General features: G+C 37.1%; 1 protein-coding gene across 2 annotated transcripts; it reads left to right on the forward strand.

The window, feature by feature from the left end:
• The first annotated feature begins 578 nt into the window (after positions 1-578).
• On the forward strand, positions 579-23674 carry NAA30 (N-alpha-acetyltransferase 30, NatC catalytic subunit). Of its 2 annotated transcripts, none has more exons than XM_028505500.2 (5): positions 579-778; positions 1051-1795; positions 6503-6626; positions 8612-8667; positions 20300-23674. In XM_028505500.2, exons 2-5 carry the CDS (start codon positions 1052-1054, stop codon positions 20435-20437), a joined length of 1062 nt encoding a protein of 353 aa, XP_028361301.1. In that variant the 5' UTR covers positions 579-778; position 1051; the 3' UTR covers positions 20438-23674. The 2 variants fall into 2 exon arrangements, with proteins under 2 accessions (XP_028361301.1, XP_035866225.1); XM_036010332.1 differs by lacking the exon at positions 20300-23674 and adding an exon at positions 9889-10758 and having other exon boundaries at positions 622-778.
• Positions 23675-27921: the final 4247 nt, after the last annotated feature.

The following is a 27921-nucleotide window of genomic DNA, read 5'->3' on the forward strand; positions in this document are numbered from 1 at the left end:
TGCAGCCCAATACCGGTTAGTCACATTTACCTCCAATTTTCCTGGGCGGGGTGAAGGGGGGTATCCTTAAAGAGGAAGAGGAGTACCTGTCCTCCTTCTGTAGTGTTAAAGGGGCAAAGTCTAGTTAAACGTACGTGACATTTTAACTTCCTCTCCTTTTCGATTTTCTCCCCTGATTTGCTCCAGTTAAAGAGACTCGGGTAACCGCCCCCCGACCCCTCGCCCTCGGGCCAACGTTAAAAGAGATACAACTGAGCAAAAAACATTTTTAAGAGTCCTGTAAATGGCGGGATCGACAGGCCCGGAGCGGGCGGGCTTCTCGGCAGCTCCGTGGGAGCGGTTGGCTTGAAACGGGGAGTGCCCGTCCAGCCCAGCTCTCTGTGGCCCCGCGCTGCTAACTAACTCCGAGGAACTCCAAAGCCAGAGAGAGCGGGTTGGAAACAAGTTACTCCAGAGCCTTCAGCAACTTCCCCGCCCCATAGCCCCACTCCTCAGCACGCACCTCCCCCGAAGCCCGCCTGAGACACCTTCGGCCCCGCCCCTCCACAGGTCACCTCCCTCCACGCCCCTTTCCCTTGGCCCCGGCAGCCGGCAGGCAGGGAAGTGTCGTAAAGCCAGGCCCAGGAAACTTTACCCGGGGTAACAGCCGAGGCGCTTTACGGCGACGGCGGCTGAGTGTGAGCCTTGGCGGTGGAGGCGGCCGCGGCGGCGAAGGAGGCGGCGGCAGCGGCTGAGGAAAAAGAGGAGTGGCGGCAGTGGCGGCGGGGACTTGTGCCGGGTGAGCCCCGCGGAGGGGACAGGGAGGGGCAGCGGTGACAGGACTGGCGGATGGGCCCGGGCACACGGGGACGGTGGCCGGCTGAGCAGCTGGGCGGCGCTGAAGAGCGTGAGGGGGTCGGGGGGAGCCGCAGAATTGGGGGGACGCCTCTGTGGGGTACGATTTCTGCCTTTGTTTCCCCCACCTCCGCTGTCCCCCGCCCGCCGCCCCCTTTGCTCCGCGCTGGTCGGCCGGGTCTCATGGCCTCCGCTCTCGGTTTGTGTCGCCTCTAGGATGGCGGAGGTACCGCCTGGGCCTAGCAGCCTCCTCCCACCACCGGCACCTCCGGCCTCGGCAGTGGCTGAGCCCCGCTGTCCCTTCCCGGCGGGGGCCGCCCTCGTCTGCTGCAGCGAGGACGAGGAGGACGACGAGGAGCACGAAGGCGGCGGCGGCAGGAGTGCGGCGGGCAGCGAGGCGGCGGCGGCCAAGGGGCATCCGTGCCTCCGGTGCCCTCAGCCACCGCAGGAGCAGCTGCAGCTCAACGGACTGATCAGCCCCGAACTGCGGCACCTCCGGGCGGCCGCGTCTCTCAAGAGCAAGGTTTTAAGCGCGGCCGAGGCGGCCACGACCACGGCCACCCCTGACGGGGGCCCCAGAGCAACTGCAACAAAAGGATCCGGGGTACACTCGGGCGAGAGCCCCCCTCACTGCCTCCCCAGTAATGCAAGAACTGCGCTCCCCAGCCCCGCAGAGGCAGCGGCGGCCCGCAATGGACTGGCGGAGGGCGCGGAGCAGGAGGAGGAGGAAGACGAGCAGGTGCGGCTGCTGTCTTCTTCCCTGACCGCCGGCTGCAGTTTAAGAAGCCCCTCGGGCCGGGAGGTTGAGCCTGGGGAGGATCGGACGATACGTTATGTCCGATATGAATCCGAGCTACAAATGCCCGATATCATGAGACTGATCACCAAAGATCTGTCTGAACCCTACTCCATTTATACCTATAGATATTTTATCCACAACTGGCCACAGCTATGTTTCTTGGTAAGTGGGATGGAATGAAAAGAGGGTGAACCCAGCAGCGAGACCCAGGCCGCTCAGGGCAGGGAGTGTGAGGGCAGAGTGGCAGTGGATCTGCGCTGCGTTTCCTAGTACCTGACATGATGTTGAGTGCGTGTACACGCTCCTAGGTATTTAATGAAACTTCGCAAGGTGAGACCTCTTGAGCTCGGTTAACTTGATACTGATGTAAATGCAACAAGCCTGTACGTTGCGTGTTGGGGGTTTTGTATCCTGTTTGCATTAGCTTATAATAATGTTTAACCTCTTTAATTACCCTCCCTCATTCTCAGAGTACTTTGCAATCATTTAATTTGAACATGATTCTGTTCGTTGCAGACCTTATTAATCTCTCAATTACAGCTATAATCAGGGAAGAGTGTATGCATAAACATGTTTTGGTGAACATGATTGTCAGTAAACTTAACGTGGTCACATTGGAGAATTAAATCTTACAAGCGTATTCTACCATGGAGATTGTTTCCTTTTCCTTCAACAGGACAATTAACAGTTGTAGCCAGCCTGCTTTCTGGTGCTTGATTGCAGAAGGCGCTATTCACACTTCTGGTGGCTGAAAAACTGAAACTTGAACAAAATACCTTTTTGCGAAATGTAGGAAACTAAGTGTGAAATTGTTACTAAATTCCACATCCAGATACCTGCCTTTTTCCAAGTGGGTTTCTAAGGGAAAAGTGTTTCCTTTTTAATTTTTTTAACTTATTGATGTATTATGTTTTAAGAAACTGGTCATAGATATGCCTAAATACTAGTAGTAACACTGGCTTGTGTGAAGTATAATTGGCAAAAATTTTTGTTTGTGTGTAAGCCAAAAAACCTGGCTATAAATAAGCTGAACAAGTTTTTAAAACTTTACATGGTAGCTTCTTTCCATTTATATTTACCAATTTTATTCTGTTTGAAGCCTTCACTTAAATATTAACTGCAGATATATGCTTTGTATCAGGTGATCACAAGCATGTTGTTTCCATTGAATTTGACTGAAAGGCAACATGCTTTTAAGGAGGATTTTATGATATGTAAAAGGAAAAGCCACTGCCACTGTTTATTTCAGCATTGATTTAGTTGCACTTGGTAATTCCCTGCAAGACGTTTTAATGATACTTCAGAAATCCATCTTTTTCATTCTGTAGTTTAGTGGTAATCTGAAAATATATCCTTAGCATTGTAGTTCTCCTATTTTCTGTTGTTTCCTTTGCTAAACTTCAGTTTAGTACATTTGTCTTAATCATGGAAACTAGTTTATATTCTATGAAACTCCTCTTAAGATTCTAACCATTGTATCAAAAAATGGGAAAATGATTTTTTGGCACTATTATAAATGTCATATAAAATGCCATTGTAATTACTAAAAATTACAGATTTATTTACTGGATTTAAATTAACCCACAGAAGTGTACAATTGAGTTACACTTTGAATTGAAACAGTTATATGTGTTTCTGTTAATTTCAGAAAATAGTTGGGTATATACAGGGGTGGGCAAAAATAGGTTTAAAGTCATGGATATGTGAAACAATTGTATTATTTATTAATTATTGCATCACTATTCAACAACTGTAAGCCTACTTCTGCCCACCCTAGTATATGATATTTAGTAAACTTTTGAGTTCTGATACTATCTAGGCCTCTCTCAACTTGTCTGCCATTTTAGACCCTGATAAATTTAGTATTAGTAAACTCTAATTTTGATTTTATGTAGACTCCTCCCAGTTCACCAGTTATTTTGTACTTTAGCCCTTGAGAGTCAGTTTAACATTAAATTCTAAATATCTAGAAATGGAGATATGTGCAAGTGCTTGACCTATAGAGGTTTACTAGTGCAAATATAATCTAGTGGTATGGAACATAAAGCAATAGCTAAACAATTAGAGGCCATTGTAGCGCTGGAGCCTTTATATTGGCATTTAAAAATTTTGAATTTCCTATGAGAACTATATGAAACAAATTTAAGTGTATGTGTTTATTTTAAATCATATCATTTTAAAACTATAAAGGACCCTAGAGATAATATAGCTCAACTTTATTTTTTTAATGCAAAAAAGTAAGGACCAGAGTGACTTTACAATGTTTAAATCTCTAGATATTTAGTGTCAGAGAGGTAATGCTAGAACCCAAATTTCCTGGCCTCATGGAAACAAGAACCTGAAAAATGACATAACCTTGACCCATTCATTGAACATGATTGTCACCAAGTTATACTTCATCAAGGGACACATTGTCCTTACCCAAATCAATCTCAGTGATTAGAAATTTCCAAACTGTCCCTGGTTTTCATGAGTAACCTGTAATGGATTAAATGGAATAAATGAGGTTGGACCTTAGAAAATTGCCAGTACTTGATTATATTTGACTAACAGAATTACATTTTGTTATTCTTCCTAATAATTGTAACATGTGAAAGAGTATTATACAAATGGGAAGCACTGTCAGTTACTGTGTACTTAACTAATTTCTCACTACATCTTTTTGAGTTCATGGTATTTTTAGTTGTAGGTGTGTTTTCAAACTTCTTAAACTTATTACCAGTGATGTATAGTACTTCCGTTTATTTGTTCTAAGTTTAACTTTCCGGCTTCCTCTGGAAACACTTCTTTCCTATTTTTAGTGTTCTGGAATTTAGGAATCTCTAATTCATACAATTTATATTTTTCAAGTACTATAGATTGACAAGCCTTTGGCCTTTAGAGTTGTCTTAACCTTGCTGGAATTTTTCAGTTCCCATCTGAAAAAAAGAACACGTTTGATGCCTGTGTTCCAAATGTATGTGCAGAAGCTTTTGGAAAAATCGACAAGCAGTTTAGTGATTCTTGTAAGCGTATATTTATCAGCAATTTACCAGGAAAAAAATAGCATTGAGCTTCCTCACTACCAACATCCTGTTAGTAATAATGTATAAAAACAACTTGGTTTTTGCTCCTATAGATTCTTAATCAGGAAGAAATCAATCTAGTCCTAGAGGGAACTAATATGCTTTGTTTGGGTTTTACTTCCTTGGTCAAAGGACAAAGAAGATTTGAAATTTCTAATTTGAAAGTATTGTCCAGCTGTATTGTATCTAGTGGTTTTAAATTTTTCCTCTTCTGGATGGTTTATTAACTGTGAAGAATGGCTCTTCTACAGTTTTGTATTATATATTTATATAGCTTTCTATTTCCCTAGCTAATGGGGTTAGGTCCAAATTTTTTTTTAATGTACTGTTTGTGACATGTACACACACTGACACAACCACACCTATTTTTGAAGTGAGTTTTCATATCAGAAAATGCTGTCAGAGTTGTTTAACTGTTGTGTATATTTCAGGTCTTAATACAGAAAGAAATTTTGGTTTTCAAAAGATTTTGAGAGCATCAGATTGATTTATTATGATTGAAAATGGAAATAATTTTAGAGGTTTGTTGGCTCAAAATAGGGCTGTGTGATAAAATAAATTAATTAGGGTGGATTGTTGAATTTCATATTCCTTCAAAAGGATTTTCCTGACCTAGTTGAGGTTGAAGTTTGCATGAAATGGATTAAAATGATCTTGCCTAAAAGATTTCTCCACAATTTTTTTTTTAAGCCAAGGGCTTTTAATGCATTTTATAAAATGATGAACTAAAAAAATCTCACAACAAATTTAAATTAAAATAAGTATTAAGAAGTGTAAATTGGATTCTGCTTAATAATCTTTAATCCATTCCTGTTTTTTGTTGTTGAAATAGTTTCTTCTGAAAAGTCAATTTCATCAAGAGAATTTCAAATTTTAATTTTTTTTAATGAAGACTCTTTACAGCAAACAAGTATTTCTCACTGAAACAGTATTAAACAGTTGGAGCTATTTCCCTATTTACATTTACCAGAATACCATATCACTGGAACTTTCTATCAGTGATGGAATTTTTGAAAAATATTTTCAGTGGTGACACTGGAGGTCTTAAAGACTCTGGAAAGCTGTACATTTTCGGTAAAATTGAAAGCTCTTGTATTGAGTTCTAGGTATTCTGTGAGCTGTATGACAATGACTCACACTGCCAAGAGTGTCCTAAAAGTAAGACCATTGTATCTCTAATCTTTGTAGTACTTCAAGAATAAAAACCCCTTGGGTAGGATCCAAGGAATACCTTAAAACAATCCTTTTTCTGAAAATTTTTTACATTTTTTTCCCTGATCAAACTCTAACTCTATTCAAGTATAAATATTATGTCATATCTTCACTAATGCTTTATTATAATTAAATTTTAAACTATTGTACTTGGCTGATAAGCGATTTAAACAGTATTTTATCATATTTTAATGAGTAGACTTTTTAAAGAAACTATTATCACATATTTTCCCTTTCCCAAGTCTTAAATATGTAGGTCTTTATTACAAATAATTGTAATTTTAAATCTCTTTTAAAGCTAATTATAATTAGAACCCTTTTATAAAATACTCAAATGTTTACATTGTGGAATTCTTGCTCCCTCCCATGCTTTGATAATAAGCAAAAGAAATTTATGTTCTAAAGACTACTGAAAGATTTTAAAACTAGAACATTTGAAGGAGCTTTGGGATTTCTGAAACGTCTGCTCTCTCACTAGAATTCTCATTACTTCTTCCTCCCTCAGAAATGCTGACCACTAGTTGGTTGCTATTTCCCTGGGTGAAGTACCTGATGGCAGTATGTTCTTCATAACTGTTTGTTTATTTTTAAGGCCATGGTAGGGGAGGAGTGTGTAGGTGCCATCGTTTGCAAGTTGGACATGCACAAAAAGATGTTCCGCAGAGGTTATATAGCCATGTTAGCTGTGGATTCCAAATACAGGAGAAATGGCATTGGTAAGAAAAATATTATGTAATTAAAAGAATGCATTAAGTTATTTTTCTTTTCTGTTTTTGAAGCAAAAGACTTAAATGTAAATATGTAGAAATGAGCATGATGCTAAGATTGTTTTTATTTCAAACTTTCTAAAATGTTTTCAGTGAATTTTGTATTGATTTAATTGAGAGATTATCTGTCTAATAAGTAGCAGGTGACCTTTTTTTTTTTTAATTGTTGATACCATTACAGATGTCCCCCATTCCCCCCTGCCCTGCGGCCGTTACGGCATTGTTGTCTGTGTCCACGGGCTATGTATGCATGTTCTTCCGCTAATCTCTTCCATTCTCTCCACCCCCACCCCCTGCACTCAGAGATCTGTCAGTCTGTTCCATGTATCCATGCCTCTGGTCTTGTTTTGTTTGCAGGTGACCTATTTTTTACCTCCAAACATTTTTTTTATGTTCAGGATGCTTTTTTATATACTAAGTACTGCAGTTTTTGATAGCATTATTAGGGTACTTGATCATAGTCCTCAAGCAGCTGTCTATACTTGGGTGAAGTGGACCTCAGTGAATGCAAAATTATGGAGAAATCGTTAACCATTATTTAGTACTAGTTATCAAACACTATATGTTAACAATTCAGGGAAGACCTGCAAAAAGAATTCTCTCTGTTCCCAATCATCTCTTTTGTGGATCTTCCTTTGTTGCATTTTTTAGTTAATCTTATAAGGGCCATTAGAGTCATCTGGGTAGTTTAAAAACAAATACTTGGGCCCCTCCCCCTGAGAATCTTGTTTGTCCTGTTAGAAGCAGGGCTGAAGCTTCCCCAGGTGACAGTGATGTAAGCCTGTCCTAGTGTTTAGGAACTACTGGCTCTTTGTTCAAGATGAAAGATCAGGTAAACCAGCAGCTGCCTGAGTATGTCAAATTCTGGGATATACTGAAGCTAAGTTCGCATTCAGGAAAGAATATTTGATGCCGTGGCAGTAGTTAATTACTAACAGTTTTGTCACTTGTATTTTTTTTTTTCAACCATTAGTGTTATTGTCCAGTGTAAGGCAGACTCGTAGATATCATGGGAAATTATTATGAATAGGTTGACTTACTACATTAGGTTTAACCAACTTAAAATGTTATAGTTTACCACTAAGATTTTTAATGAATCAGGCTTAATATATAAGTCAAGTTTGAGACATTGATGCATTAAAAAGAACTGATGTGAACTCATGGCAAATGATAGGCAAATGGCTATTTCAGAGGGCAGAAGCCAGTAGCCTGAGGGTTGTATCCTAGCCCTCAGACATTTTGTTTGGCCCATATAATGCATGTTTGCTCATGTTTTGAGAATTAAGAGATTTCTTATAAAATGTGTACTTCTTTCTTCTCTTAAAATCACATTTGGCAGTTGTTTGCCCTTTAGTGTACCAAATATATCTGACCCCAAACTAGGATATGTTTTGCTAGGCATTTGCAGACATACCTCTGACATCATTTGGGAGTGCCAGACTTTAGTATGCCTAGGCTCATTATAAGGTTTGTAGGAACCAATCCAGTGTCTTGGGCCTGCTTTAAATCATAGCAGTTCTGGTATGATCTTTGGCAAGATTGGTTCAAAGGTCATGTATTGAGTCCTGGCCAGCTCAAGAGGTTCCTGGGTTGCTCGGCTGTACTATATCTTGCTTTTTTCTTTTTTCCCTTTTCCCTTCAAACAGAATAGCACAAACTACTGCTTGGAGCAAATGATTACACCTGAGAAAAAGGAATATGTCAGGACTTAGGTCTTTCAAGAGGAAGCTTACTATGTTGCTATGTGTAGGTTCTGTTGGCCTCTCATTTTAAATCTAAAAGTCTTCTTACTTGAGTTGAGATAATATGTGTATCTGCATTCAGGGTAGAACTCAGCATTTGACATATCTATGTCTATTATGATATTATAATTTAGCTATCTTTAAGAAACTACTTACATTTTTCCTTCATTAATACTCAGATCTATGTTCTAGGTACTAACTTGGTTAAGAAAGCTATATATGCCATGGTTGAAGGAGACTGTGATGAGGTAAGTCTTTCTAAATGTTTAAGACCTTTTATCCTGGGCAGTATTCTACTGTATATTTTTTATAAGTAGTCCATAATAATTGTACTCCAGGTTTTATTACAAACTATTACTGTACAGATACAGCTTGTACTGAAATTATACATTATTTAAACACACATGAATTTTGACTTAGAATAAATTTTAAGAAGTTAATGGGAGCTAAAATTTGTTTTGTGTCAAAATGTAAAGCTGAAATCTTAGACATTTTCAGTAAATAATTGATACTCAGAGGAATTGGTATTCAGAGGACTTGTTATCAGTTATTTAAGGTAGCTTTTTTTGCAAACCTTACTGTAATTTACTTGCATATAAGCCTTATTTTCTCTCTAAATATTTTTTCAGCTGTTGGCTAACTATCACCTCATATTTGAAAAATACCTTTTAACATTAAATAATGATAGTGCTTGGTGGGGGGAAGACAACCACTTTTTAAATGTAGAGCTGTCTGTATATTAATCTAAGAGCATCTCTTTTCAGCTTGTTTGTAAGGCCTGATGGCAAGTATAATTTCTTTGTATGCTGTAGCCCTGGGCTTTAAACATGGTAGATGTTCAATAAATAATGGTAATGGTTGGGAATGTTAAGATTTACTATTGAATAATTTGGGAAAGAATAAGTTAGGGGAAGTATAGATGTCTATTTAGCAATGATAACTGAGAAGGAACAAAGTTGCATTTTTATGTATAGTAACTTTATGAGCAAAAGAAGTGACAGTTATCTTTATTATTGGAGGGCAAATGTGCCTTAGAAAGTTTACAATATACTTGAAATCGAGTATTTTTTCCCAACAGATTGACATTAATAAGTTACTTGTCTTGGTTACGTTTTTTTAAGTTTTTTTTTGTTTGTTTTGTACAAAATCTAGACACAGTCGTTAACCATTTTGTGTGTGTGTGCACTTTGTTTTATAAAGTCTCTTTCACTGTCCTCATGCTCTTCAACTCTTCATCTTTCCACTTACAACTACTATTAATCTTTCGATATGCATATGCATCTTACCATTTTCTAAGCACACCTGTATGCAAATATGTAATACTTTTTTATAAAAATCAAATCATAATTATTATTCTGTAATACTTTTTCCATTTAACTATCTCATGAACACATTTCCATGTCAGAATATAGAGATTTACCGCAGAATATTCTCATGCTTCTTGTTCACATTAGTTTGTATTCTGACAGATCACACTAAATGGTGGTTGTGTGTGAAGGCCTACAGACATACTAAGCAGCACAGAGAAGTCCTGGGATTTAAGGATATTTAATTTTACTCCAAATAAGATAATTACACATGGTGGAGGATCTCATATTGTTCGCAGCTTTTAATATCAAAAAGTAAAAGGTACAGTGACCTTGATAATTTACATGGCTGGTAACTAAAATTTGCATACGTTTATGAGTATACATCTATGTATTTGGGCCATAGCCACACTGGCTTAAACAGCTCATCAAGAAGAATGTCAAGCTTTGCAGAAAATAGCATGTAACATTTTGGAGAAACTTTGGTGTGGTGAGACCATGTTTTGGTTTCCTACTGCTACTGAGTAGAGTGGTTTCCAGTGAACAGGGATGCTATGAGCAGGAAATATTATGTTCCTTACGGTTAAGCCTTTTCTGAGTTATCCTAGTTAGGTACCTGTGAGACATGCTTTATTTAACTGATCAGATATTTAAATAGTATTGGTTTTTCTTTGAAAGTTGGGAGAAAGGATATGGAGATTTTGGTTATATTGTTTTAGTCTAAGGTTAAATCCTAAATTAGTGATATATTTTGTGGTAGAAATAATCTTTTCATTGTGGACCCAAAAACTTGACTCTGATCGTATTTCTTTTGAAACAGTGAGTAGTACTTAATCTTAGACTGAAATGGGAATGGTTTCATGAACCTATTCTAGTTGTATGGTTTTAAATAGATGGTTTCTGCAGTGTGAATAGCTTTGCCTCTGAATTAGACTCTTTCATGCTTTAAAAAAATGTTCAGGTAAAGGATTTGCTGTATGAAGGGATAGAACTCTCATTTACTCTTTATAAGGATTTTACTTTCCCTTTCTTTCATTGAGTTTTAAACCATACAACTAGAACAGGAACATACTCTTCTATCCCCCTTTTCCTTTTAATTTTTTAACATTTTAATTGTATTTTATTGATTATTCTATTACAGTTGTCCCAATTTTTCCCCCTTTGCCCCTCTTCACTCAGAACCCCCTACTCCTTCAGGCATTCTCCACACCTTTGTTCATGTCCATGGGTCATGTGTGTAAGTTCTTTGACTACTCCATTTTCTATACTGTATTTTGTATCCCTAGGGCTATTCTGTGACTATCTATTTGTACTTCTTAATCCCCTCACCTCTTTACCCATTCCCCCACACTACCTCCCATCTGGCAACCACCAAAAGGGTCTCCATATCCATGATTCTGTCTCTGTTCTTCTTATTTGCTTAGTTTGTTTTTTAGATTTAATTGTTCATAGATATTTTATTGCCATTTTATTGTTCATAGTTTCGGTGTTCTTCTTTTTCATAAATAAGTTCCTTTAACATTTCATGTAATAAGGTTTGGTGATGATGAATTCCTTTAGTTTTTTCTTGTCTTGGAAGCTCTTTATCTGCCCTTCTATTCTAAACGATATCTTTGCTGGGCAGAACAATCTTGGCTAAGTCCCCGCCTTTCATGACTGAATATTTCATGCCAATCCCTTCTAGCCTGCAAAGTTTCTTTTGAGAAATCAGCTGATAGTCTTATGGGAATTCCTTTGTAGGTAACTAACTGCTTTTCTCTCTCTGCTTTTAAGATTCTCTTATCTTTAACCTTTAGCAGTTTAATTATAATGTGTTTTGGAGTGGGCCTCTCTGCATCCATCTTGTTTGGGACTCTCTGTGCTTCCTAGACTTGCATGTTTATTTCCTTCACCAAATGAGGGGAGTTTCCTTTTATTATATTTTCAGGTAGATTTCCAATTTCTTGCTCTTTCTTTACTCCTTCTGGCACCCCTATGATGTGAATGTTGGAATTCTTGAAGTTATCCCAGAGGCTGCTTATAATATTCTTGGGGGGGTTTTGGAGTCTTTTGTCTTCTTACTGTTCTGACTGGTGGTTTTTCTATGTTCCAAATCATCGATTTGACTTTCAGGTTCATCCACTCTACTGTTGTTTGCCTGTAAATGGTTCTTTATTTCACTTAGTGTATCATTTGTTTCTGTTGGATCATTTTTATCATGTTGAGGTACTCAGTAAGTTCCTTGAGCATCCTTATAACCATTACTTGAACTCTGCATCTGATAGATTGCTTATCTCCATTTTGTTTAGTTTTTTTGTTTGTTTGTTTGTTTGAAGTTTTGATTTGTTCTTTCATCTGGGCCATGTTTCTTTGTCTCCCTGTTGTGGGAGCCTCCCTGTGTTTGTTTTTATGTATTAGGTACAGCTGCTGTGACTACCTGTATTGATAGCATGGCCTAACATAGTAGGTGTACTGTAGGGTCCAGTGTCACAGCCTCCCTTATCAACCAGGCTGGATGCTCGGGGTACACCCTTTGTGTGGGCCTAGTACATCCTCCTCTTGTAGTTGAATATTGATTGCCATTGGCAGGTCAGTGGGAGGGATTTAGCCAGGCCAGTCTGTTGCAAAGCCTGGCTGTGACCACTAGCTGCCAACTTCTGCCCTACATGGAGTTATCAGATATGCAGGGCCAGGATGGTGGTGCTCCGATGTGGTCTGTAGCTGTACACTGGGTGCTAAAGCACTGGAGTTTCCTGTGTGGTGCAGGCCAAGGTCAGCCCCCACCTGTGTTCTTCCTGGAGCCACCCTGTCTGAGCTATAATGCAATCTGAGATGGCTGCTACTTGTGCAGGGCTTGGAGATTCCCAGGCAAAGCCAAGCTGTGAATATAGGCTGGCTGCTGCTAGTGCTGGGCCTGGAGCCACTTAAGAGGTTTGGGGGCTAGGGATTATTGAGGCCAGCTATTGTTTGTTTGATAGGATTTAGGAAGTTGTGAAGCATGAGTCAAGATCTGCCATTCATATGGAAAATCTACTGTTAACAGTTTGGGTGGGCCTATAGGTTGGGTGGGATGGAGCCTCAGGGAATCTCCAGGGTAGGGCTAATAGTGTCATCCAGGTTGATCGATTCTTAGATGTGGCTCCCACTGGCTCTGTGGCTATATGGAGAGGGTTCAGAAAAGGTACTATGGCCTCTGCCCACTTTTCTGTCTAGGCAAAAGCTGTCCCCCAGCTCTCACTTTGATACCAGACACTTCAGTCCCTCTCCGTATGCCACTGGTGCCTTTCAAGCTGTTACCGCGGGGCGCTGGAGCTCAGTCTGATTAAGTCCATTTGTGGGCCCTTTAAGGGGAACAGCTTGGGACTCCAGCAGTTCAACCAACTCAGTCCCCACTGGTTTTTGCAGCCACAGGTTATGGGGACTTATCTTCCTGGGACTGGACCTGTGGGGTGGGGCTCCTTACTCCCAAGATAACCCTTCTGAAGTTTTATCCACCACTCAGGGATATGGGACTGGTGGTTCTGTGTATCTGCCCCTCCTACCTGTCTGGGTAAATATGGTTTCTTGAATTTGGTAGTTGTCAGATTTCCATTCAACTTGATTTCTGACAGTTCTTAGTGATGGTTGTTCTATATTTAGTAGTAATTTTGATGTTTTGACCTATGCCACTGTCTTGACCAGACATCTCTCCTTTTAGTTTTTTATAGTAGTATGTTTGTTGGTTCCACTTTCTATTGCCATTTCATCCCGTTTGGTTTCTTTTCTTCTTCCTCTACTCCTTTGTAACTACTTTCTAACTGATTATTTGCTTGAACGGGTAGCTTCTTGGTCCTCTTCTGCTTATTAAAATACTTCTCAGTTTAATACCCAGTTCAAATATCAGCAGCCTCTCTAATTTATTTTAATCCTTCTGGACACAATTCCCTGCACCTTCTCTGATTTTCTTGACTTCCCTTTTTGTAATATAGTCAACCCCACTTATCTGCAGTTTGCTTTCGGGTTTCAGTTACCCGTGGTCAAGTATGGTCTGAAAATATTAAATGGGAAATTTCAGAAATAAACAGTTCATAAGTTTTAGTTTGCCTGCCATTCTGAATAGCATGTGGCAATCTCACGCCGGCAATGTGCTGCTCCATTTGAATCATCCCTTTGTCCACTGTATACAGGCTGTGTATTTTACCTGCCCTTTAGTCGTGTAGTAGCCATCTTGGTTATTAGATTGACTGTTGCAGTATTGTTGTGCTTGTATTCAGGTAGTCCTTATTTTACTTAGTAGTGGCATCAGAGTACAAGAGTGGTATGCTGGCAATTTACGTATGCCAAAGAGAAGCCATAAAGTGAGTGCAGTGCTTCCTTTAAGTGAAAAGGTGAAAGTTCTCAATTTAAAAATTGTATGTTGAGGTTGCTGAGATCTACAGTAAGAACGAATCTTCTACCTGTGAAATTGCCTAATTTATAAGTTAAACTTTATCATACGTGTGTATGTATAAGAAAAAGCATAGTATATGTAGGGTAGGGGACTACCCATGGTTTCAGGCATCCACTATAGGGGTCTTGGAACATATCCCCCCAGATAAGGGAGGACTACTGTACTTCACCTAAGTTTTCCTGCACAGAGTCTGTGTCTTAGCAGCTAAGCAGAGCAGAGGTGCTTTTTCGTGTTTACTTCAGTATTCTTAGGGTGGCATTTATGATAGAGTGTGTGGTTCTTAGAAGTACTTTGTTGAACCAGTCTTTGCTGAATGATTAGTTCTTTGTTTCTAGTATCTTATCTGCACCTCCTTGCTAGGAACAGTAGTTGCCTTACTTAGTTCTGTGTGTACTAAGATGGAAAAATGTATCTGAAGGGTTAACTAAGTTGTTAAAATGCCTTTTGGTAAAAGCAAAATTATATGTAAAAGTAGTTCTGTATATAATTCATTGTTTTGAGGAAAGCTCAGAAATTATAATTCTGTAAGAATACAGTGAACAATTATAAAACATAAACATGTGATTTTACTTTCATTAATTTAGACTAACCTTTCTTTTAAAGTATTAAGGGATTTTGATAAAATCTCAGAACAATATTTGAGAAGGGTTTTAAATGACCTTTGCTACTACTTAGGTTGTAGTGCAGGGGTTTTTTTATTATTCTTACAAAAATAGATATTATAAAATACATGAACCTATTAACAGATACATTTGGAAACTTCGTTCATGAAGCCTTCCCATGCACATCCGGGCAATTTTTACTTTCCATTCTGTTTGCAGAATTTATGGCCTTGAGTCATGTTTATATTGCTTTTGGTTGCCACTTGTCATTTTAAGATAAATTCAGAGTCAGTTAAACCAAAGTTAGTAATCATAGAGTTGAAATGTATGTATATATTTTGTGGATTAGATTTTTGCCCAAATAATAATGATATAATCTCCATATGTTTTTATTTTTCTTTACTATGACTTCCCTAACTTTTTATATCAGAATTAGACATGTTAAAACAACTTATTAACTAAAGTTCTTTTCATTTTTATATAGCTTGACTAAAAAGTTACAGCATAAAAAAAGAAACAACTAGATTCATTGCTTCATGAATAAGAAATACATTACCTATATTGCTGATCTGGCTTAAATTTGTTTACATCCTGTTTTCTAACAGGCTTGTTGTGGCTACTAGAACAAGCATCTTGGGTTTGTGTTTTACATTGGGGGGGTAGGAAGGAAAACATATGCAAATAGCATGAGTGAGTTTCTGAAATGTATTTTTTAGAATAGGTCTTATGTACCTAAAATAATGAACCCACTTGGTGGCCATGTAATCTGATGTACTTTTTATGAAATAATTTAGAATGGAACAGGTGATTGAAGAGCACGAATAGTACTTTACTTTTTAATCTGTAGGTGTCTTTGGTATCTCACCTCTGGAAATTAAAATTTTTAAATTATTTTCAGACTTAAGGTATGATTACTATGATATTAATACTCAGTACTAATTCATATGATGAGAATACACCAGAATCAAAATTTCTTAATAGAGTGGAAGTGTGTACTATGTGACCTTAAAACATTTTTAGTTGACCAGTATCTTCCATTTCCCCCACCCCCAAGCTCCTGGCAACTACCATTCTACTCTCTGCTTCTCTGAGTTTGACCATTTCAGTTTTAACATGTAAGTGAGATCATGCAGTACTTGTTTTTTTATGTCTGACGTATTTCACTTAGCACTTAGTGAACCTCTAGGTTCACTCATGTTGACACAATGTCGAGCTTTCTTTTTTTTTTTTAAGGCTAAAAAACATTCCATTGTATATATATATACTACTTTATCCATTCATATCTTGATGGACATTTAAGTTTTCATATCTCGGCTATTGTGAATAATGCTGTGAAATGGACATGGAAGTGCAGATAGTGATTTTAGATTCTGATTTCGGTTCCTTTGGATGCACAAGTATATACCTAGAAGTGGGATTGATGGGTCACTTGATAGTTTTATATTTAATTTTTGAGGAACCTCCATACTATTTTCCATAAAGACTGTACCAGTTCACATTCTCACCACTAATGGCCTAATTTATTTAAATAACCTATTACATGTTAACATTATCATATATCTTATGATAATGTACAAGATGACTTTTAAGGTTTTCGTGTCTAGTAATTGTATGTTTAACATTTTTAGTTTAACTGGAAACACATTTTGGCTATGAGACTGAGGCTGCTAGGTAAAGAACAGAGTAAAATGGAGTTATTTAAGCTGTGAGGATTTTTGGGTGAGTTTAGCCTAACTAAAGACCTGGGCATGAGAAGCCTGGCTTCCAGGTCTGTCTGCTGTCACTTAGTATAGTTGTGTGATTGTAGGCAAGTCATTCAACTTTTTATGGCCTGTCTCTTTGTCTGTGCAGTATGGTGGTAATTCTAATGTTAAAGGGATATTATGAAGAGCAATGATGGTATTTTCAACATTATTAGTGTTAAGTAGCCTGTGGGGTGCCAGACAGTGAGCTAGTGCTTAGGTTCCAGCAGTGAAGAAGCCTGTCCTCCCTCCAGCAGCACCCAGGCTATGTATTTAAAAAAGCTTTCTAAACTGTAGTGGTTTGGCTTAGTCTGACAATGGTTTGTTGCTAAGAGAATTCGTGGAACTTCACTGTAATCCTTTTTTTTCTGTTAAGTAGAATTCAACTTTGCCAAGTCTCTTTAGAACCAAAATAACCTCATTATCCATTGGCTTCCTATGTAATACTCTTGTGATGTGGACTAAAAGAATAGTTAGTGAATTTCCAGTATAAACCCACATTCTCTTTTAATATATAAGAATATAAGTGATTTAGTATTAAAAAGTAGTCATGTTTTTCTGGCATTTTCTATTTTGTCAAATAATACATGACCTCTTTGTTTAGAAAATGTGAATGTGCCAAGAGCATCTTCATTTTAGCTAAGGTTAGCCCTTTGTGTGATTTTTTTTCTATGTCATTCAAAACCTTTGTGTATTTTATGTAGTCATAGTGAGCTGCAGATGTTCTGAATATTTTAGATTGCCAAATATTAATTCTCCTTTATTGTTTCTTAAGTAGGTTAGAGCTCCCATTTGCTGTGTTGTTTTTATTCTGGAAAGTAATCAGGAGGAGGTATAGAACAGTGGATATTAGTAAGCTCTAGTTCAGATTGAAAGACTGGCCCTGAGTTTCATTTATTTGTAAATTGGAGATACTAATATTTATTTATAGGGTTATTATGAAAATAACTGACAAATGCATGTAAAATGACATAAGGCATGTAAAATACTTTACATAGTACTTAGTAACCCTTTAATAAATATTAGCTAATTTAAAAAAAAACTGTTACTTGTTTTAATTTCTGTGAAATCAGTTCCACATTTTATGCTGTTGTGGTTTTGTTTTTCATATTAATTGCTTTGATTTAACATTTTAGCTGTAAATAGGTGCTGGCCTAAAACAATTCTAGAAAGTAACCAGGAGAATTATTCAGAATTGTATAGACCAGACTGGAGTGTTGGATGGCATACATTACTGGAAATTAAATTCTGTTTTTTGAGAGCAGAGAGAAATTGTTGACTTTTTACATATCTTAAACCAGGATGTTTGTTCTACAACTGTTTATTTCATGCCTTCTTTGGAATGTTTTCTCTTGATCCTGAACTATTAATTACTTGTTCTTAGATCTTTCAAAAGTTTGTATTTGGCATGTGATTATTTATGTAATATAATGAAAGGTGCTGAGAACATATATGTTATAATTAACAAATATTTCAGAGATTTCTATGTGTCAGGCAGTATGTTAAGTACAGAGGAAAAAGCTGTGAAGGAGGTACTTGTGATCAACTGCCCTTGTTGGGCTCACCCACTAGGAGAGATGACGTACTCCCTAAATGTTAGGTGAGGGTGCAGTTGAATAAGGGGCAGTGCAGAGTGCTGTGGCATTATATAAAAGGAAAGGGACATACTCCACTCAGTCTGGAAGTGACAGGCTAAGGCTGAAAGCAAGGAGGGTAGGAAGAGCATTCTTTCTACACAGAGTATGTGAAAGGTGTAAGGTAGGAAAGGTCTTGGTGGATTCCAGAAATTGAGTTTAGTGTTGATATTGGGAAGCAAAGGGAGAGATATAAAGTTGGCAAGGTAAATAGAGGCCAGATTTTGTTTGGCCTTTTAGGTCTCTTTAGATCAGGTGTCAGGCTCACTTTCACGGGGGGTGGGGGGCCACATCGGCCTCGAGGTTGCCTTTCAAAGGGCTGAAATGTAACTTTAGGACTGTATACATGTAACTACTCCTTAATAGTTAAGTGAGAGCTCAGTGCTGCCACCAGGTAGAAACAAGGTGCCAGGCCCGATAAAACAAGGTGGAGGGCTGAATTCAGCCCTCCTGCATTGTGTTTGCCACCTGTGCTTTAGATTATCTTTACTTACAGACTTTTTTCTTGGGGACAAGCCAAGAATATTAATCACACTACTTAAAATGGGAGACTTTTTGAGTTAGGAGGCTCTTGTACTTAAAGTTGATGGCAGCTTGTACTAGAGTGTGGTATCAATGGGGATAGAAAGAAGAGGATCAGTTTGAGAGAGATTTGAGAGAGAAAATTGAAAATACTCAGTGCTTGAATGTATGTATGTATGTGGGTGGACAGGAAAGAAGTTCCAAGATGACTCTCAGGCTTCAGGTCTGAGGCATTGGTGGGATGGAGATCTTGTTACTGGCGTGGAATTACGGAGGAGCAATTGATCATGAGCTCAATTTTGTGTCTGATGAGTCGAGGTACAGTCTTTTCTGTATAATTTGCATCTTTTGGTTGAATTCTAGCTTGAGTTGGAACAGGAAGAGATTCAAAGGCTTCACTTGGGCCTCTGTTTAATTATGTTTGCCCTTTTTTATCCAACTCCAAACATCTGAGGGTTATAACATTCACACAGTAACTGGCTCACTGTTGATAATTCTCAATGAGGTAGATTTAGAATCAATAGAAAAGCAAATAGAGCTATGAATATGAAAGGTTAGTGGGATAAATGATGTTTTGGTAGAGAAGGGTAAAATAAATGTTTTGGTAGAGGAGGGTAAAATAAACTGAGGAAAGAAAATCATAATATTCAAAAGTATCAGATCTACGTTGTCAGGGCCTTTGGTTCAATAATACTAAAAAAGACACAGCAAGACACGAATGCTTTATGTCTCTGTTTAAAGTGTTGATATTTATAATGTCTAGATAGTGGTTCTCAGAATTTAGTCCCCTGACCAGCAGCACCAGTATCATCTGGCAGTTTTTAAAAATGCAGATTCTTGGCCCCATCCAAAACCTACTCAGAAATTTTGGGGGTGAAGCTCAGCAATCTGTATTAACAAGCCCTCCAAGTACACTAAAGTTTGGATACCTTGGTCTAGGTTCAGCAAGTTTTCTCTGCAAAATGCTGGATAGTAAATATCTAAGGCTTTGTGGACCATAGGTCTCTGCTGTAACTACTCAATTCTGTCCTTGTAAATTGAGAAAGCAGCCATGGATAGACCTCATGTAAACAAATGGGTTTGGCCGTGTTCCAATAAAACTTTATTTACAATAACAGGAGGTGGGCACATTTAACCCAGCAGCTGTAGTTTGCAGACTCTGGTCCAGGCTCTAAACAAGTATGGTAGTTGCCACAGGGACAAATGATGACAAACAAAGGAAAATATAGGAGTTGAAGGTCAAAGTGAATACTTTGAAATACTGGCTTATTTTCTTGAACCATTGATTGTTGCTTTTTTTCTTTTCGTTATCTTTTTGTCACACTACTTTTCTCCACAGCAAACTAATCTATCTTTGTTTTAGTATAAAACATATATTCTTACTACTAAAAATTCCAAACATCACAGAAATCAATAGAACAGAGTATGTCTGTGTTCCCACCCACCTGCCCCCCAAAAAGAATTGCTGTTAAACTTTTGATGACTATGTTTGGTTTTTTCTGTATATCATTAATAGTTATTGTGTTGCCATCAATTTTAAAACAATTATGGTATATTTTTAAACAATATTTGATCTATTGTTTATAAGTGATATGTCAAATTATGAAATTATAAATTAGTTTCAAATATATAACATTATAACTTAGTTTTTCTTATTTTTTAAAGGTTGTTTTGGAAACAGAAATAACGAATAAGTCTGCATTGAAACTTTATGAAAATCTTGGTTTTGTTCGAGATAAGAGGCTGTTCAGATACTATTTAAATGGAGTTGATGCACTGCGACTTAAATTGTGGCTGCGTTGAGAAACTGACATCAAGGAACAACTTTCCAACCACGCAGAATCGACCTTTGCATGCAATGCAATTTGTACAGAATTGCTTTGCAGATGGATTTAGTAATTTCCATGCAGTTCTTATCTGTCAGTGTCTCATTGAGTGTCGCACAATATTTGTTGCACTTTGGCATGGCGCATTTGTTCTGAATTAAAAGAGATTGTTTTAAACTTAAAGAGTTTTTTTGGTACCAACAAGATGTGCCAGTTGATAGCCAAGACTTGTTTGTTCATTTGCAAAGTCGGCTGACAATGTTATTTACACAGTGATCATTTTACCACAGAACCAGTAAGTGGAACATGATTTTTGTTCCTGAAAAAAGCCAATGTAGATTGTAAAAGTCTCTTAAGTATTCTAACATTTCACATGAAACCTGCCATAGTTTTCTGAAGGGGGTGGGGGAAAAGCTTCAATTTTAGGTTTTATTTTTTCAATATTAAATTTTCCATTCTTGAATATTGGTACCTCAGTGATTAGTGAATGAAAAATTTAGGGTTGGGTGTGTCTTACAATGAGTAAAGATAACAATTAAATTGCGTCTGCCAGTGCCTGTGTAGATAAGTATATTTGTCTTCATCTCTAGTTTTTAAATGCATGCTACCTTTTCCTTTTTTAAGGCCTTTGCAAGCAAACTTTGTTTTTATTTAAATTCTAAATTTGATAATAAATTATTTCAGATTTTTATAATTTGGATACTTTTTCCAGGTGAGTGACACAGTGGTTTACTTTAAAGTAAGAGGTTGAATCTACTTGGAAAATCTTTGAGAAATGGCTCAAAGCAGATGAGAAAAGTTGATGGAGCCGGGGATTGCTGGGTTTTGGATGCACTTTTCTTTTTTGAGAGTGAGGGAATTTTTGGAAAAGAATAGAAAATTAATGTAAACTGGTATGATTTTATTTAATCAAAATTATTGCTAAGCTGTGAAGAACAGCTTTACAATGTAGTTGGAATTTTTTCCCACCTGATTAGGATTCTCACATTGCTTTCATTTCTTAACATGTTTCGGCTTTTGGTTCTTGGTCTTGGAAATAAATTTTAAGGTGCATTGTATCCACTTTAAACTGATTTTATATACTTTCCACTTATTTGAGCAAATTCTTTAGAGAGCTTTGCTTAGTTCCTAGAAAAACAAAAGGGAGAAATGGAAATTTTTTTTTTTTTTGGAATGCATTCTTACGGGTTTTCAATAGCCATCACCATGTTCATCAGTTACACCATGTTTTGGCCAGTCTGTGCACTGTAACAAATCTTAAAGTGAAATTGCTATTAATTGAGTCAGGAAACCTGTGATGGATAATTTATTTAACTGGAAAACCTCGGTACCCATGGAAAAAAAAAGATTCATTCTCTGTGAAAATGTTTTATAGGAATCTATGTTTTTTTTTTTTCTTTAATTTGGATATGCTTTACTTCTGCTCTAGGATTTGGTTGGAATTTTATTTTATGACTATAATTACTGTATTTTTAAAAGCCCTACCTCCATTAACAGTTGGTAAAAGCCCCCTTTCAGGAAAGTTTGCTGTCTCTTTTTTTTATTTTTTAAAAGGAAAGCTGCTCTTTGCTCAGTGTAATGTCTTGAAAGTGAACATGATAACAAGTACTTTTAAAATAAAGATACACAGATTTGGTGAAAATAAAGTCTTTTTGCTGGTGGGGTCATTTATAGTTTCTTATTTTTAAAGAAAACTTTTCCTTTACATTTTGTATTGCTCTTGAAAGTTTAATGGGCAGAATTTTGGTTACATTACAATACTCAGCTTTCCAGCTAACCATTTTGAGGATGTTTTTGGTCAAACTTCATTTGGTCTATAGCATTTAAGAATACCAGTCATTGTGATGCTTGTTATTTTTAATATGAGGAGAACTGAACTAAAACAGTTCAGTAATTACATTATCAGATTTTATCTCACTACTTTATATTTGACTTGCTGGTTCACAGGTAATGAGTGTTGAACATACATTTGGTTGACTCGCTAATGGGGACAGTTCCAAAGTAGATACATGCTGGATTTTCACTTCAACCCTTATGTTTTTGGCAGGTCATCAATGAAGCCATCACTACTGACCTTTTCCCCCAGAATTGACCAAGTTTTGCTGAATTGACTGGGTGTTTGTAAATATGACCTTAACCATGTGACTAAAAAGTCATATGGTTGCCATATTGTTAAACTGGTGTATGTTGAATAACAACATCTATTTTATGTCTTTAATTGGGAAAGCAAAAACTGCTCACTAAAATTTTAACCTACAACATGATAACCCAGTACCAGAACCAAATCTCAATTGCATTTGAAGGGGCATTGGTATTGGGCTTTTATTTTTCTTCCGTAATCTTAAAACAATTCCATTTAAAATTGATACAGTGAGTTCACTTGGCTAAAACTGAGCAAAATTGGTGCAACTTTCTTTTAAAGGGGTGCTGCCTCTTTAAGACTGACTGTACTATCCACTGACACTGGTTTGGCAGTTAATACTGCTGAACATTTTTTATACATGCTACCATGAAGCTATATATATGTTAGTGTTGAAGAAGCTAACGGGTATACTACCATTTTTGATGTGTGGACTGGTTATAATTTTCCTTATGTTAAAACTACTCAAGAGAAGTCCACAGATCAGAAACCAGACAGTAGTTTTTGAAGTTGAAGCCAGCAAAATTTTAAAAAGAAAAAAAATTACTATTAAAAATTGGTTTTAATATTTTCTGCCTCTTCCCCAGATTACCCTCTCCACTTGCTTGACAAATCTATGTAAAGGAGTTTGTTTGTCACGTGTTTTAACTTTACCTTGCCCTGTGTTACGGTATTGGCTGACATGTATAAGACTGGATGTGTATATTATGGTGTCTAAAAATCATGAAATTCATCACTTTCCAGGAGCATAGATTAAAAACAAATTGGTAGTGCATCAGAATTTTCAGTGCACCATGACATCACTACAATGAGTGCTATAATGTTACAGGGCTTTCAGGTTTGTGAAGACATAACCATAAGTTATATTGACGTCAGATATGAGTTGAGTATCTATAAAATATCACGTGTATCTCAAAATATTGGACTGCTGTTTGATGACTGGATATTGCTGCATAATTTTCTTCTATTGTCCCATACCCTTTTCGAGAGAGAGACTTAATGGGATTTGAAATGTGCAAGCTGTCTAAATAAGATGCAGTCAAATAAAGTATGGTTACGTTGTGTTTGCATTTTTCTTTTAGATACAGCTGTGTGCGTTTTATGGTTGAATTGTTTTACCTACTAAGAACAAAACCCAAGCAATCTATTGTTTCCCACTTCCTGTCTCCCATCTTAGAGTTATTTGGAAGAAGTGATATACAATTGTTATCTCTACTTTGTGTTCTGACAAAATAAATTAGAAAATAACATAAAGTTGATTTTCCTAAACGTATTCAGTTAGTCAACTCATATGTCAGATATCAGTACAAATGAGCATATTAAATCAGAACTCTTTTGTCCTTGTTTCATAGCAGTTTATTCTAAGAGTTTTTATTCTAATTTTCTATTTTTAATAGATTTTATTTATTTATTTTTAGAGAGAGGGGAAGGGAAGGAGAAAGAGAGGAAGAGAAGCATCAGTGTGTGGTTGCCTCTCGTGCACCCCTTACTGGGGACCTGGCCCACAACCCAGGCATGTTCCATGACTGGGAGTAGAACCTGCGACCCTGTGGTTTGCAGGCTGGCACTCAGTCTACTAAGCCACACCAGCCAGGGCCTAATTTTCTATTTTATTTGTACTTAATTTTTTTATCCTTACTAAGACCCTATAGTATAAAAGAACATTATATAAAGGGCTTTTGTCCCATTCTTGTGAGCAGCTTTAAATGGTATTCATCTATGCTTTCATTGTCAAGATTTATGGACATTAGAAGAGATCTGTTTTAATCTTGACTATTAAATTACTTTTATCATGCATAGTAAATTTTTAATGGTCTTTTGAAACTATCTGAGTTTATGTTTTACTTGGTTCTTATAGAGAACTTTAAATACTTAATAAATTATCTAAGTAAGGACTAGGAAATTGATACTGTTCTTTCACACCTGTGAACAGGGATTGGTATTAATCTCTGGCCTAGAAATACAGTGATACTTTTAAACAACTTTAAGAAAAGATGAGTTTGAAAATTCTCAGGAGCATATGGTACACTGCATTTTCTTCAGGTCAGTGCTGTCTAATATAGCACTTTTTATGATGGTAGAAATGTTCTTTGTGTTCTCCAAATGCTAGCCCCTAGTAACATGTAGCTACTGAGTCCCTGAAGAGTGGCTAGCATGAAGAACAGAATTTTTAATTTTCATTGAAATTTAAATAACTACATGTGGCTAGTGGCTACTGCATTGGACAGCATAACTTTAGATAGCATTTAAGCAGCAAAAGCTAAGGAAAGCATTTTTTGTAGAGAATTTTTAAGACCACACTATCTATTGAAATACGAAACAAGAATCATGATTAAAAATTGCCTGAGCAAAAGAGTGTAGCCGTACTGTTTATGTTGACAAACTTTCATTAATACAATATCCGAGTGACACCACCTCACTTCCTGCCCCTGTTATGTAGTACTTCTGAGGGAAGTAGGCTTTTCCAGTTTTTATCATTTGGAAATTCCTTGGGTTGTGGAGGTGCACAGATTCAAGTGCTAAAAAATTGGTTTCTGATGAGACTGTCGTCTTTTTAGCATAATTTTCATTTTGATGAATTTGAAATCTTTACATCTCTAAATGAGGTTGATTTTTCATTACCAGTGGTCAAAGTGGGACATGGAGGAATATCATATTTGTACTTGACTCATTATTTTTTAAATCCTGGAAGATCAATCATACTGATGTGAAGGCAAGTGGTTTTGTTTCTGAGAGAACCAGATTAGTTTTGCTGTGTTCTCTGGTCACAGTGTGTCACCCTTGATTCTAGCTGGTCATCTAGCAAGTGATTCATCAAAAGGACAGGAGCCGGAATGGGAGCACCAGGCTTGGTACAGCCCGTTGGTGGGCTGTCAAGGCCCATGTTCAAGTTGAGAGCAATCAGTGTTTAATTTTCATATGAAAAAGACAGGAATAACACCACCTAAGTGCCAAAATATATCTTCTTTAAAACATGTAAAGGCAGGGGATATAATGTAAGGTTTTAAAGTGCTAGGAAGTAGGCTCATTTTTAGTTATGGATTTTCATGACTACCTCTTTGCTATGTGAATATATCATTTTTCTAATACCTCAGTTCTCTGAGAATCTGTACGTTTTTGTAAACAGTAATTTACCATATGCTAGGGCAAGGACCTGGTTTTTAAAGAAATTGTATAAAGACATTTGTTATGTGGTCAGTCAATTTGAAATTTCTTCAAGACGTCATAGCCTTTTCTGGTCCCCTTAACTGAGGTTTCTTTTTCAGTAAACATATTTAGTGAGATTTGTGTTCCAGGAAGTGTGTACCCTCATTTGTTCACTTAGAACTGCAAAGATTTGTGTTTCTCTTATGTTTTACTTTCATACCAAAGAAACCCTTTTTAAAAGCCAGCAGGTTGCACTAACTGGAAAAAAAAAGTTTGCTCCTTAAACAGGCATTCTTAAGAAGTTTTATTTCCTTAGGTTTCAGTATTTTTCCAGAGGAAAATAATCTTCAGTTGTTTAGTTAAAGCCATTAGTAACAATTTGTAAAAATGCATGTGTTTTTTGGAATGCACTAGTTTCATTAAGGGAACAATATAGACAATGTTAAGGAACTGTTCTGTATTACAACCCATAATTGCATAAATGTGTTGCAAGCTGATATAAAGTAATTGCTAAGTTTTATGTGTGTTTGTGAACTATTCAGGATTCAGTGCCTGAACATTGGGTGGATTGACCTCTGTCACTTTTAGGGCCAGATTCCCATGATTGTACATGGTTATTCATTTTAAAGAGGCTGAACCTGCTGTCTTAAAGCTAAACCTGCTGCCTTTAAACTTTGCTACCTCCCTTCCTCCCTTTAATTGTGGCTGTTAATAGTGACTGCACAATTAGCTAGCGTTATACTTGATTTTATTGTGAATGCAAATAAAATTATTGTAACTCTACTAAGTATTGACTTAACTAGGTAAAAGTAAACTGATTTCAACATTGTCTTTGGCCAAGACTACCTGATAGTTTACAATAATTTGCAAGTGAAGTACATTGTTACAGATGTGAGCATTGTGTCTGAGTTATTGTGGGAATGATTATTTTCTTCATATTGGGAATGGATAATGAACATTCAAAGGGTTTACTTTCATAACTGATGATACTGGGCAAGTTTTTTTAACCTCTGAACCTTTAGTGACAAATACCTGGTAAGCGTGTTATAAAGAATGAATGACATAATTTATGTAAATCACTTAACAGCCTAATAGCCTAGTACAGAGTAAATAATAAATTATATATATATTTTTTGTATTTTGGTATAGGGTTTTATAGCACCATTTAAATGGCAATTAATCTAAATATTACATTAGATCTTTTGAGAGTAGCCCAGAAGCAAGTGAAGAGAAAACATTTTGCCTTTTTATGTAGAGAATATTAAAATACGTAGACAAAAGTATATAATGAATTCTCCATGTACTTAACCAGGCCCAATACCCATGGCAAATCTGATGCCATCAATTCCTCACTCACCCTTCTGATATTTTTTCCCAAATGATCCCAGAGATGATCTTTTATCTGTAAATATTTTGGCACTTAAATGGTAATACCTAATTTTTATTTTTAAAATTAATTTTAGTTTTTATTTATTGATTTTACAGAGAGGAAGGAAGAGAGAAAGGAACATCAATTTGTTGTTCCACTTATTTATGCATTCATTGGTTGATACTTTTATGTGCCCTGATTGGGGATCAAATCTGCAACTTTGGCATGTCGGGACAACAGTCTAACCAGATGAGCTACTCAGCCCGGTGTAAAGCCTAGTATTTAATACCATGATACACACACAATCATCTTTAACCATTATATAACCAGTATTGATGCTCCAAATTTTTAGGAGATTGTTTTTGATAGCAGTAATGAGATGCATAAGAAGTGGAGAGTAAATGTAATGACTAGAGAGGAGGTTACTCTTTCAAAAAGGATAAAAGATTTGTGTTACAAGGATAGTAGATGCCCTGTTAGGTAAGTTTGGAGGTACAGACAAATGATTAAAGAAAACAAGTGGAAAAGGTAAAGGTAACTTCGCAAGGAGGGGCTGTGTCTTGTATATCCTAACTACCTAGTGTTTTCCCATAAGATATTGGGGAAAAAAATGGAGTTGACAAATATGGTAAAATTGCCGGCAGAGACAAAGGAATGACTTAGGAGAAGGGGTTGCAGTTTTGAAATATCAGTGAAGCATGGCAGAATAGATAGTGAACAGGAGAGGATAAAAAGAGGTGGTAATGTAGGGACACAATTTTAATATGGTTAAGCAAGTGAAGACAGGTTTTCTTTTGGTAAAAAA

Source organism: Phyllostomus discolor, chromosome 1, assembly GCF_004126475.2.
Source record: "Phyllostomus discolor isolate MPI-MPIP mPhyDis1 chromosome 1, mPhyDis1.pri.v3, whole genome shotgun sequence".
Classification (NCBI taxonomy): domain Eukaryota; kingdom Metazoa; phylum Chordata; class Mammalia; order Chiroptera; family Phyllostomidae; genus Phyllostomus; species Phyllostomus discolor.